This window comes from Eulemur rufifrons, chromosome 15 (assembly GCF_041146395.1).
Source record: "Eulemur rufifrons isolate Redbay chromosome 15, OSU_ERuf_1, whole genome shotgun sequence".
Classification (NCBI taxonomy): domain Eukaryota; kingdom Metazoa; phylum Chordata; class Mammalia; order Primates; family Lemuridae; genus Eulemur; species Eulemur rufifrons.
Window position 1 is genome coordinate 96177928 of NC_090997.1, and position 12086 is coordinate 96190013.

A 12086-nucleotide genomic window follows, 5' to 3' on the forward strand; every position below is an offset into this window, starting at 1 on the left:
AAAAAACGAGTTGTGCCTGGACTGATGTTTAAGCCAATGTCAGAGCAAGGCAACAGTCCCTGGCGGGCTTCCAGCACCTTTGTAATGCATATGAGCTCGGGACACCAGTACTTAAAGTTGGAGGCCCGGGAGTCCAAGAGTTGGCGAGCGCGTTCGCCCCGGACTGCACTTGTTCGGGTCTGGCCGCCCGGCTCCACCGGACCGGCCGGCTCCTGGGGCAGGGCTGGGGCCAGAGCTCGCGTCGTGGCGGGACATGTGCTGCGCCGCCTCTAACCGCGGGCTGTGCTCTTTTTCCAGGTGGCCCGTCGGCTGCTGAGCCCTCTGCCACGCGGGGAGACGGTGAGCGCCTTGCCCGCGGCCGCTGACCATGACTATGACCCTCCACACCAAAGCGTCCGGAATGGCCATGCTGCACCAGATCCAAGGGAACGAGCTGGAGCCCCTGAACCGCCCGCAGCTCAAGATCCCCCTGGAGCGGCCCCTGGGCGAGGTGTACGTGGACAGCAGCAAGCCAGCCGTGTACAACTACCCCGAGGGCGCCGCGTACGAGTTCAACGCCACGGCCGCCGCCTCCGCGCCAGTCTACGGCCAGTCCGGCCTCGCCTACGGCCCCGGGTCCGAGGCGCCTCCGTTCGGCGCCAACGGCCTGGGGGGCTTCCCCCCGCTCAACAGCGTGTCTCCGAGCCCGCTGGTGCTGCTGCAAACGCCGCCGCAGCTCTCGCCGTTCCTGCAGCCCCACGGCCAGCAGGTGCCCTATTACCTGGAGAACGAGCCGAGCGGCTACGCGGTGCGGGAGGCCGGCCCTCCAGCGTTCTTCAGGTACCCGCGCCCGCGCCGCCTGCCGCGCCACGTCGGGGTGGCAGCCGTGCGCCCGGCGGGAGGGAGCGAGCGGGCCAGCGAGCGCGGGGGTCGCGCCGCCCGCAGCCCGCCGGAGGCCGCAGCCCTCGCGGTTGGGCACCCGGCCGGCCCGGCCGCTGGAGCCGCGCGACCAGAGGGTGCGCGCGGGGAACCCGGGGCGGACGCGCGGCCCAGCCCGGGGGCTATCTGTGGAGCCCACGTTCAGAGAGTTAAGTTCAGTCGCTTGGCAGCTTAAAAAAAATGTTCTCCATCCCCCAACCGTCAGTGCGAGAGGCAGATCCGAGAGCTCATGTGCTTCCTAACTAAACAAACGTTGGAAAACCGTACAAAGCAGCAGTTATTTGTAGGGGGAAAACACCTCAAAGCAAATAAACACGGGGCGCTTTGGGTCACTAGCAAAGGTCTCGTTTATATTTAAAGCTGGAGGTGATGGAGTTAGCGGAGCTCGGGAGGGTTTTGTTTACTATTATATTAAAATTTTGGTTTTTAATGTGCTCGCAAAATTTCCCTTCATCTAGAATTTCAGGTTGAAAATATGCAGGCTATTAGCGTGATGATGACATTTTGGGAAGCAATTCCTATCACCCGCTTTCCCTCTCCTCCCCATCCCACGTTCAGGGGCTTTAGGATTGAAGTGCCACACGGAGGAGAGCCATACAGGAGTTGAGTGGGTCTCAACCAGTTTCTGATTTCTGAGTTAACTGGTTGAGTTCGTGCTGGAGCACATTGCTGACATGTGACTTCTGACAGCAGAAATTTTATAGGTGTCTCCTGAGGTTAAAACATGCCATATCAAAGCACGAGTGCTTTGAAATAATCCCTTGCCTGCTTAGTTCCATGTCTGGCCTAGCAGTGTTGTGCGAGGTCAGCTGGGTTTCGCACCTCCCAGGAGGTGGGAGAGCACTTTGTGGCTTAAGTGGCCAATGTTTTGTGTCCTCATTTTAATTTCTTTCCGATAGAAATTGTCTTTCTTCTTCTCCCTTTTCTCCCCTTTTCCCTTTGACAGTTTCTCCTTCCTCTTCCTGATGGGCCTGCAGAGGGCTTAGGTGGGCGTTTCTGGTGAACACCTGCAGGACAGGTATATCCTGGGTTGGGTTGGTAGGCTTCAGGGCGCCCACATGGCTGGGTGCTGAGTTAGGCACTTCCCAACTGTACCTGGTGTCGGGATTTGCCTCCTGCTCTTGCCCAGATCCTTCTGCCCTGCATACTGTGGACTGTTTTCTCTTCAGTGTTCTATATCCAGAGATAATTTTAGCAGAAGAAACGGGACTAAGGTGCAGGTTAGCTGCAGAGGGTACCGAAGGGCAGATTCTTGGGGTATCCAAATGTGCTTCTTCAGCCCTCTTAGAGGAATTTAGAGCATCTCATAGCTAAGCAGGTACAGACTAAGTTATTACTTAAAAGACAAACAATGAATAAAACTTTAAAAATTTGGCGAATTTCGAATTCATTTCACTTGTCTTAATTTAGAGTTAAAATGGAAAAAGAAAAAGTATTTCTTCTGTCCCTTTTTTTTTTTTTAAATGGAAGAACAAAATAAAGCGATTAAGTATAATTCAAACAACTTTTTAAACTCCTGGATGTGAAGGAAGGCATTGGTATGATTTGAATTCCATAACCTTATGGTAGACTCCAGAAACTATTTTCTTTCCCATTTAATTTTCAGTTCTTTTATTGCAAATTAATGCCACTGAATTTCAATGGGCACTAATGAGACTGCTCCTTGGTGGATTATTTACTGCCTTGCTAATAATTACAAGGAAGCCTGGTCAATTAAAGAGGGGACTACATTTGATTCAAAATTGTTCATCATCCCAGTGGCAAGTAGTATCACTATGATATGCCCTATCTTAAACTTTTTGCATTAAATAATATTGAAATACTTTTAGCATACTAAAAAAATGACAAGGAACTTGTAAAAATAAAGTAAAAAACTTGCAGAAATGGGATCCTGTGTGGAAATTCAGTTTTAGAGTGATTTTTCCTGTGTGATTCATTTCGTATAACATCCTTCCTCTTTCATTAGAATTCTGCCTCTTAATACCCAGGGAAGAAAAGAAGCGTCTATGCAAGTGCTTCGTATGATAATATGTTATTTAATATTTTTCCCCTCCCAGTTTTTCTGTTTGATTAACTCTGGGTAAAAAGGAAAGAATTGACTAGACTCTTTTAGGAAACTTTAATTTTCTTAGGTAATTATCAAAAGTTTGGGAGCTGAAAGCAGTGGTTTCAAACTACTTGTCATGACCCAGAGGATCATGAAATCAGTTTAGTGAGTCTAAAATATTTTTTTAAAAAGACTAAAACAGAAAAGAATATAACAGAAAATAATAAGGGTGCATGGTATTTAGTAAGCGCAAATTTTGTTTCCTGAAAATTTGTTTTACTTATACCTGCTTGTGTGTGCTGATTGTAAAGTAAAATGTATTTCTGATGGTGGGTTGAGGTCAAAAAGTTTGAAAACTACTAGCATTAAATGTTATATGTTAAGTAGAAAACAAAAAATTCAGACTAGTGGCTGGTGATTTGATTTACACAAACCAAAAAGCTATTTTGAATGTCTTTTATTTTATTTTTCTCTTATAAATTCGGCTGGTGTCTTTAGGTCAGTTAGACTAAGTTTTACTATTTCTGATTCTTAGCTTTTTCGTATATAGAATGGGACTGTCATATGGATTGTTCACCTGAATGTCCCGCTGGGATGTTCAGACAATCCATGTAAAAGTTCCCATCATTCAGCATTAAGATACTACAGTTACTTTCTTCCCTTGGCCACAATATGCAGCCACACCTATGTATGAACAAATATAATAGATACAATTGCTCTGGGCATATAATAAAGTGAGAAAGATTGTCACATGTCCCAACAAATTGTTAACAGGTAATAAATTTGCTGGTAGCCAAGCTGTGATTTTGTAAGATGTGTCTTACCTAAAATTTCATGATGAAGGAAACTGGCAGTCATCTTAACCTGGGTTCCTTTTCAAAGTTCAAACAACTTAGCAACTTTGAATAAAACTAAAGATGAAACTTAATTATCTCTACCATGGTTTTTAAAATTCAAATTAGGTATTTAATGCTGCATACTTAGTACTCAGTATCCTTAAAAGCTAAATATCACTCCAAAAAACTCTACAAATGTGCAAACTTTTTGCATCAAAGTCAATGCCCTGGTAATTTGTATACTGGTTGTCTGCACATTCGGGATGATTAGTTTGTCCGTTGGTGATCATTTAAAACTATTTCTCAATTTTGAACAGAGGCTGATCTCCAAAGAGAGATTTAAGTGGCTAATTTTCAAGTTTCCTATAATTCTTTCATTGTACTTAGGTAATATTTCAGCCCTTTGTCTTTCTGTTCTTACTTTTTTCATTAATTTAAATTGTTCCTGATTACCTGACACTTTGTGCTGGTCTAAGAATAGTCCACGGAGCCACATATTGCCTCGTGAATGAGTGTATTTTCAGATGAAAAAGGAATCACATCTTCAATCTCCATTTCATTTTCACCTACTCCATGTGGCTTGTTCCTGTTTGGTAGAAAGCTCCTGAAGGCTAATTGCCACTTATTCTAATCTTCTTTCTCACACTCAGTTAATTTGGATCCCTGGCTATAGTTGTTAGTTGTTTACTTTTGCAAATATATTTAGGCTATAACATTCGTAGTCTGGGAAAATTCAGGTTGAGGATTTCAGTTCCTTAGAGTTTTAAGGATATTAAAGACAGGGGTAAGAAATTGACAATGACAGGAATGGTAGAGATCAGGAAAAACTTTAAAAGATGCCAGGCTTCTCGTTAAAGATGAGACAACAGTCATTTTGTCAAGTGAGATTGTATATGTGAAAGTAGTATATGAGCTATACAAACATTAGATATTTTTGTTATTTTATCTACATATTAATATTTGTTTTCATGTTTTCATTAGCTAAAAAACAATAGAGAAGAACAGATTTAAGTGGTCAGGAGTTTCACTATAAAGATAAAATGATGATAACATGCATGAAATTTTTTTCTGTGAAAGCCAAACTTAAGTAAAATCTTCATCATCATCTACAATGTTTGTTTACAGCCTGGGTTATCAGCTTATCATAAAAAACATGTTTTATAGATACATTTAAAAAATGTCAAAACCCTGATTATGTGAAAACAGTTTTACGTAAGAAAACATATGGATTTTAATTATATTTAATTATAATTATATATTTAATTATATTTTTCTAAAATCTATGCTCAGCGTGAAACTAATACATCTAACTCCTCCCTGTGACTTCATTATTATTTTTAATGTAACCTTAGAAGAACCCAGGAGAGTGAGTAGCATGCCGAGTGCGTTCCTTTCTCTTCCAGGCTAATTCGAATGGAGAGGAGCAAAGGACTCTTTGAGTTTAATTTTAAGTCTCAATTTACTTGTCGAAGAAAGGAAAACACAGAGTGGCTTCAGGTGTTTAGAACCAAAATGCATATACCAAATGCTATGTAAATCCCCCCAAAATACAGCCACACTTGAACACAAACCAACCAAAGTGAAAGTGTAAGGGATTTCTTACAAAAGGTGTCAGTTCACCAAATTCATTGAATAGTTTTTATATTTTAAACCCGGCCAGTAAATTGATGGATAATGTCATTTTTTAAAAAAGCGTGTGTTAGCTGTCTGCTACTCCTTCCTTAAAACATCCTCATACTGTCCCCTGAAATCTGAAGACTTAGTGGGCTAGGGGTTAGGGGAAGTACCTTTATGATATTCTTGATCTCATGAGGGAAGAAACCATAATTGCTGAGTTCTGTACCTTGTGGAATATTATTAGGAATAATGAGGAAAGTTTTATATTAATCAACAATGTTTTAAATTATGTACATATTTTTAGACCCTATTAAAAATACGAAGGACAGAAAAACAACTATTTTGGTCCCAAAGGACAAAATTTTATGTAGTTTAATAAAGTAATAGTTTCAAGAAACTTAGTCAAATAAGAAAGGGTATGGGTTTCTTACAACCCACTTGTATATGATATGGTAGTGCTTGTGGTAATCCGTGATGATGATGATAATGGTGATGAAATGTTGATCTCAGTTTGAGTAGGTAGTATTTCTGGATGGATGCCTTATTATACATGGAGATGTTTATCCTATACAGAAATCAAAATCTTTTAATCCGCTTGGCTTTTTTTGGGTGTAGTTATAATTTGATAGTCTTAAAATTTCAATAATGATATTACCAATAATTTTAATACCATAAACCTATTAAGCACCTATAATTGCTACACAGAAAATACAAAAGAAACTCCAGAATCCCAAACAAGACTAAAATTTTTTTTTGTTTCTCTTCTGACCTTTTTAGAGGGACAAATTAGTTTGTTCCCATAACATCTACTTTAATTAAATGTATCAGCTTTAATAAGACAGTAAACTTATTTTTTTTCTGTAATTTTCTACTTTCTAGACTTCCTACGTATCACACTTGGGAAAATTGTAGACATTCACTTACAGTTAATAAAGTTAGTTAAGTAATGTTCAGGACTAGGCATTTCCAAATGAGCCCTCAAAAAGCTCGAATGGTTTCTTTTTGAGTTTCCCAAATATTGTTAACCCCAAGAGGAGCGAAGGGCCCTGCAGTTTACTGTTCAGATTCTCACCTCCTGCTTGGAAGCTACAGAACTGTCCAGCCCTAAGGGCCGCCTTCCTTGATTACACTCCTGTCCTGCATCCTCCGGTCCTGGGCTAATTCTGCCTGTTCCCATACAGTGACAGGTTTAGGGTCCTCAGCAGCTGATATGCACATGTCTGGCACTACTTCCTGGGCAGTTTGGTTTCTTGATTCATTTTACAGCTTGGGATTTCTTCTAAGGCCCTGAAAGCAGAGCACAATTTTCTCTTTTAGTTTCCTGCAACTAAATGATGTTAGAAACAGTCATTTTTGCATTGGCATACTTCCTCTTTCCACTGCAGATCTTTTTTATTTTGAGTTCATTCTCATACTTTCTTGTTTCCTTAGCTTTATTTTCTAATAAATAGGAGCTTTAAACTCCCTTTAAGCAGTTTTTGGCCTCTTTGCCCGTATCAGGATTTCTTTTTTATTTTCTGTTTTAGTTGTTCCATCTGTGTCTTCTTAGATTTTTCCTTCCACCTTTTCTGGTTTATGTCTTTATTGACTGGTTTCATCTGTTATTTTAATGAAATTTGGAACAGAGCTCAACAGAGTTCCTACCTACCATGGGAAAGCCAGTGTAAGAATATGCTGCAGTAACTCAGAGTGGCATTAACTGGATTAAAAGCCTAAAACATGACTTTTTTCTTGTCTCTAAGGATTGTCTTTCTCTAGAGACTTGTCTCTAAGTCTCTTAAGGAAACTTAAAATCCAGAAGAAATTTTCACTTAATAGAATTGCTTCCTAAGTTCATTCATTCATTCATTTGGCTACCTCGTTCCAAAATGAGAAGCTCATTGAGGGAATAGATTATATAAAATATGGTTGTGTATTCTCAGCAGTTCATGTAGCAGCATTGTATATAGCAGCTGGGAAATCTTATGGCATGAAGGGGTGACACTCTAGTGCCTGAATCTTCTGCATGTGTCTCTGGTATGGGGATAACTATAAGTGCAGCCTCGGCTATTATCTCCCAGTGGAGCCAATTTCAGAAGTTCTAGATCCATGTGAACTTGCACAAGGCATTTTTGCCAACTGTAATTTCCCACTTAATCAACAAAAATGCTTAATTTTGAACAGTCCTTGGTGCACTGATGATTCATTTTATTTGTATCACACAGGTATTTTAAAATGATGGTTTCTGGGGGAAGGGGTAAAACTTTCATAATGCAACAATGTCAGAAACATAATTGATTTTAAAGGTCCTTTATGGTGACTTTGACTTTTTCTTTTCTAGAAGACCTTACAGATGGTTATATTTATTTCTGCTGGAATGTTTCAAGCAATTCAGAGTGAAAGGATGTATATTCCAATATGAGATACAATTTAGTTACATGAATCAGTTACTTTCTTTAATTATAGGAAACAAAATTGTGGGACATTTGGATGCCTCTTTGATTTCTCAGGGGAGGAATTCTTGTGCTCTGGTCCAAGCAGACACCATGGCTTCTTTGTCACTGTATTTCTCTCAGCCCTTAGCAAAGAGTGTGGCACGTGAGAGCCCTGAGAAGCTGTTGGTTGAAAGAATGGTGGGCAGGAAGCAATGTGACATGGTTCCTGCCACTCTCTTGGCTGGGAGAAGGGAGATTTAGGAAGGGAGGTTTAGGTGTCACTGGAAGAATGTGGGATGTTTGTAGATCGCCTTTCCTTAGGAATAAAGGTAGGAGGAAGGACCCTGCAGGGCACTCCAAATGCAGTCGGCTCTCATTATTCACAGATTCTGTATTTGCAAATTTGCCTATTTGTACCTGCCACATTGATACTTGAGGTGCTTTCTCCGTCCTTTGCAGAAATGTACAGAATGGTAAAAAATTTGAGTGGTCCGACATGTGTGTTCCCAGCTGAGCTTGAACTGGCTGATGATCTGCATTATCGTTCCAGCTCTCCTACAGTAAACAAGTGTCCTTTTTACAGTCTATTTAGTGCCATTGTTTTTTGCATTTTTATACTTTTTGTTGGTGATTTTGATGTTTAAAACGGCTCCCAACACGGTGCTGAAGTGCCGTCTAGTGTTTCTAAGTGCAACAAGGTGGATGTGTCTCAGCAGAGAAAATACCTGTTAGATAAGCGTTGTTCAGGCATTAGTTACAATGCTGTTGGCTGTGAGTTCAATGTTAATGAATCAGTAGTATACATTAAATAAAGTGTTTTTAAACAGAAACACATGAGAAACAAGGTTATGTACTGAAAATTTAACAAAAATGCTGTCACCAAAGGCTCCCAAGAACCTATACCCTATTTTCTCCTAGAAGGAATGGTCTAATATGTGCTAATTCTGTGTTCGAGGAGACTTTATAGACCACAACTACGATGTATCATCAGAATTAACTCTGTAATACAGTAATTAAAGCACAGGTTTTGGAGCCGGGCAGCTGATGTTTCTATCCTGGTTTGAGGTCTGTCTAGTTGTAATCCCTGGCAAGTTGTTTTGCTATGTGCCTCAGTTTACTCATCTGTAAAATGCCAATCAGAATAGGACCTACATCTTTTGGATGGTGTGAGGATTAAACAATTTTATAGATGCCTAGGGCTTAAAACATACCGAGCACATAGCAAGCCATTATTTTTTATTGCTTCTCCAGAAAGAAATTGAGAACCGTACACTGAGGAAGGTGAGTATGGGAGCTCCCTATGAGTCTGGAACGTTCGTTACTTCCCTATATTTGTTTATTTTGCCTTCAAGGAACCAACTTTAATACCCTGTTGTGCTTAGAAGTTAAACTTTTCCAATCAAAAGGAAGCAGGAAGCTAGTATTTCTTGAAATACTTAATACATGTCAGCTCCTATGTTGGAGAAACAAAACTACTGTTAAAAAAAACTTCAAGTAAGTAAAAAATCAATCAGTCAATAAAGAGCGAGGGGCATTAAGTGTTGTGGACTGAAACGGTCCCAGAGAGGAGAGCAGTTGAAGCTGAGGTGAGCAGTTTACCGAGAGGCTGTGGTGTACAGAGGGCAAGGAGGGGATTTCTGTGTGATCTGGAGAAAAAGGAACCTGGGGAAGGAAGGGGGATGGAAGCTCCTGCGTAGGGGTGTGCTTTCAACCCTGGCTGTGTTTTCAAATCAAGGATTATTTCAGAATCACTCAGATGATTAAAAAACTACTGAGACCTGGGCCATATCCTAGCAGTTCTGATCATCGCTCTGGGGTTGAAGCTGGAGTACGCAATTTAGAAAAACAAAAACGACAAACAAACAACTCCTCAGGGCTTTTCTCCTGTGTAGTCTACCGATGACGTGCAGTTTCCCAGCATGTCTATGGGTGTTATCTCGTTTACTCTTCCTGCAACTTTAGAGGGATGGTGTTTCTATTTCAGTTTCAAGATGCAGACGTGGAGGTAGGAGAGCCCGGAGGTGTGCCCAGGGTTTTGCTGTGTCCTGACCCCGTGGAGCAATACTCAATCCCAGGTCTGCCTCACCCCCAAGTCCTCATCTCCTTGGGCCTCTTGGATTCCAGAAGCAGAGGGTAAAAGCACTGCTGAGGGAGAAGGAGACAGTAGCATTAATTTCTGCTCCTCAGCTTTCTCAAATAAGATTTGAGAGAGGAAGTTGTATTTGATATTGACTAAGTACAAAGAGGCAGGTTGAAGAAGAACATAGGATGAAGATTTTTGCCACAGGATATGCAGATAAAATTAGGAAGCAACCTAAAACATGGACACAAACACACACCTGTGCCAATTAGCCTGCATCATTAGATTTTTAAGTGTTTAGATAATTGAAGGTAATTTAAGCCCCTCATACCTTCCCTCAATAGGGTTCTTTTTCATTCAGTTTATTCAGACAGTTGACATACACCAGACTGTCACTGGTAGACATAACTTCTAGCATTGCTGATACGACTATAAACTCCTAAATATCAGTACAATTGGTTGATTGCATAAAATTTCCAGTTCCATGTTTGGAAAGTTCCATAAGTTCGAATCCTTGAGCCGGTCTTGAATGTGGGGGAGGACTCAGTTTAAAGCTCTGCTCACGTACTCCCTTCTGTCATGACGTGTTTGCAGAATTCTTTCCACAATTAGAGTGCTAGTTTTAATGCTTTCCCCCACCAGTTTTGCATTTTAAAAGACTAACTTGTCATCGATATGTGAAATGGGCATTCAGGCTCTCCAGCTTGGCACATAAGCCCAGGGCTGGGTCTGGTAGTGGCTCAGTCCTCCAGCCCACTCCGTCCTCATGTGACTCTGCCCAGAATAAGCAGCTGAAAGCTAGTCTTTGAGATTTTAGAAATGTGTATAAATGCAACTCTTTGGGTGAGAAGTGAGAATGGGTCTCCTCCAGTACCCACACTACTTGACTAGCAGGTTCTGAGCTCCACACAATGAGGAACTATCAGCTCCCTGGCCCAGGGCTCTCTGGTTCTTTGTTCTTTGTTTTTGATACTCAGCAATTATGATTGATGAAACCAAAGTTGCTTTTCTACAAGTCCAACCCTCTTCTAAGAAGTCAGTCATTGACATTATGGAATGCTTGCAAATTTATTGAGTAACTGGTAGAAGCATTCTGTTTCTAGAGTTTTTATATTGCACAGCTATAGTTGAAAAAAGTGCAGTGCTGGTCATTTTCTAGTATATCTCAGAAACACAGATGAGAAGTTTCTTCTCAAATGTTTCTCGTGTCTTTCTCTCCTTTTGGTTTTTCAGCTTTTGAGCTTTCAAACTTTAATTTATATTTCAGTTTACTATTAAATACTAGAGCATACTACCCAAAGTACATACATATACCTTCCTCTGCTTAAAAGCCCTCAGTCTAGTCACAGAACACATGCATATTCCTTGATGTGGCATTCAAACCCTTGTGATTTGATTCCAATCCATCTCCTACTATCATGCCAAGAGGCTCTTGTTCAAAGTCATATTTAAATAGCATTTTTCTTACTTCTGTTCTTCATGGTCATCTCCATCAGTACCATGTACCTTTTGTCCTTCTTGTCCCATCTTTGTTAGGCTAATTCTTCCCAGAAGTCAAGGCTCTGCTCAAATGCTACCTCTACCAGGTGAGTTTTCCACCTGGCATTCCTTCTGGGTACATCGTGCACATATAGCATCTTTTCTGGTACCTTTTTTGTAATTACCATAGCATTCCTTTCATTTTGGTTGTAAATGGATTTATCTCCCACATCTGTTTAATAGACTTTATTAATGTTATAGATATTAGAATAGTTCAACAGATTTTATTAATGTTATTAATTCATTTGTTATATTCACTCATGCAGGAAGCTTTATTAGATGTTGGTCGTATACTGGCTTCTGTGGTATGTAAAGAGATTGGAAACATCTGTCATCAAGGAATTTGTAGTCTAGTGAGGGAGATGATGAGTATATATAGACAATTAAAAAACAGTGGAATAAGAATTGTGGTAGAGAAGACAGCTAGGAGCATTGAGGAGAAGCATTTAACCACATGGAGGGTCCCAGTCCATCCATGCGGAGGTCAAAAACATTTGGTGGAACAAGTGACACTTTCCACTGAGTTTTTAGGAATGAGGAGTTAGCCAGGCAAAAAGGGCAGGTGAGGTTGTGAGGAGGAGCTGAGTCTTGTTTACCTTGGTACTCCCTGCAGTTTCAGCCCAGTTCCTTGGACA

General features: G+C 40.9%; 1 protein-coding gene across 7 annotated transcripts in view; it reads left to right on the forward strand.

Moving 5' to 3' along the window:
- The first annotated feature begins 313 nt into the window (after positions 1 to 313).
- The window catches only part of ESR1 (estrogen receptor 1), a 241716-nt gene continuing 229943 nt past the window's right edge, over positions 314 to 12086 (forward strand). For 5 of the 7 annotated variants that reach the window (XM_069488728.1, XM_069488725.1, XM_069488729.1 and 2 more), the window contains exon 1: positions 314 to 819. In XM_069488728.1, the coding sequence (XP_069344829.1) occupies positions 368 to 819 (452 nt within the window). In that variant the 5' untranslated portion in view covers positions 314 to 367. The remainder of the gene's footprint in view (positions 820 to 12086) is intronic. The other 2 variants (XM_069488730.1, XM_069488731.1) reach the window with 2 other exon arrangements.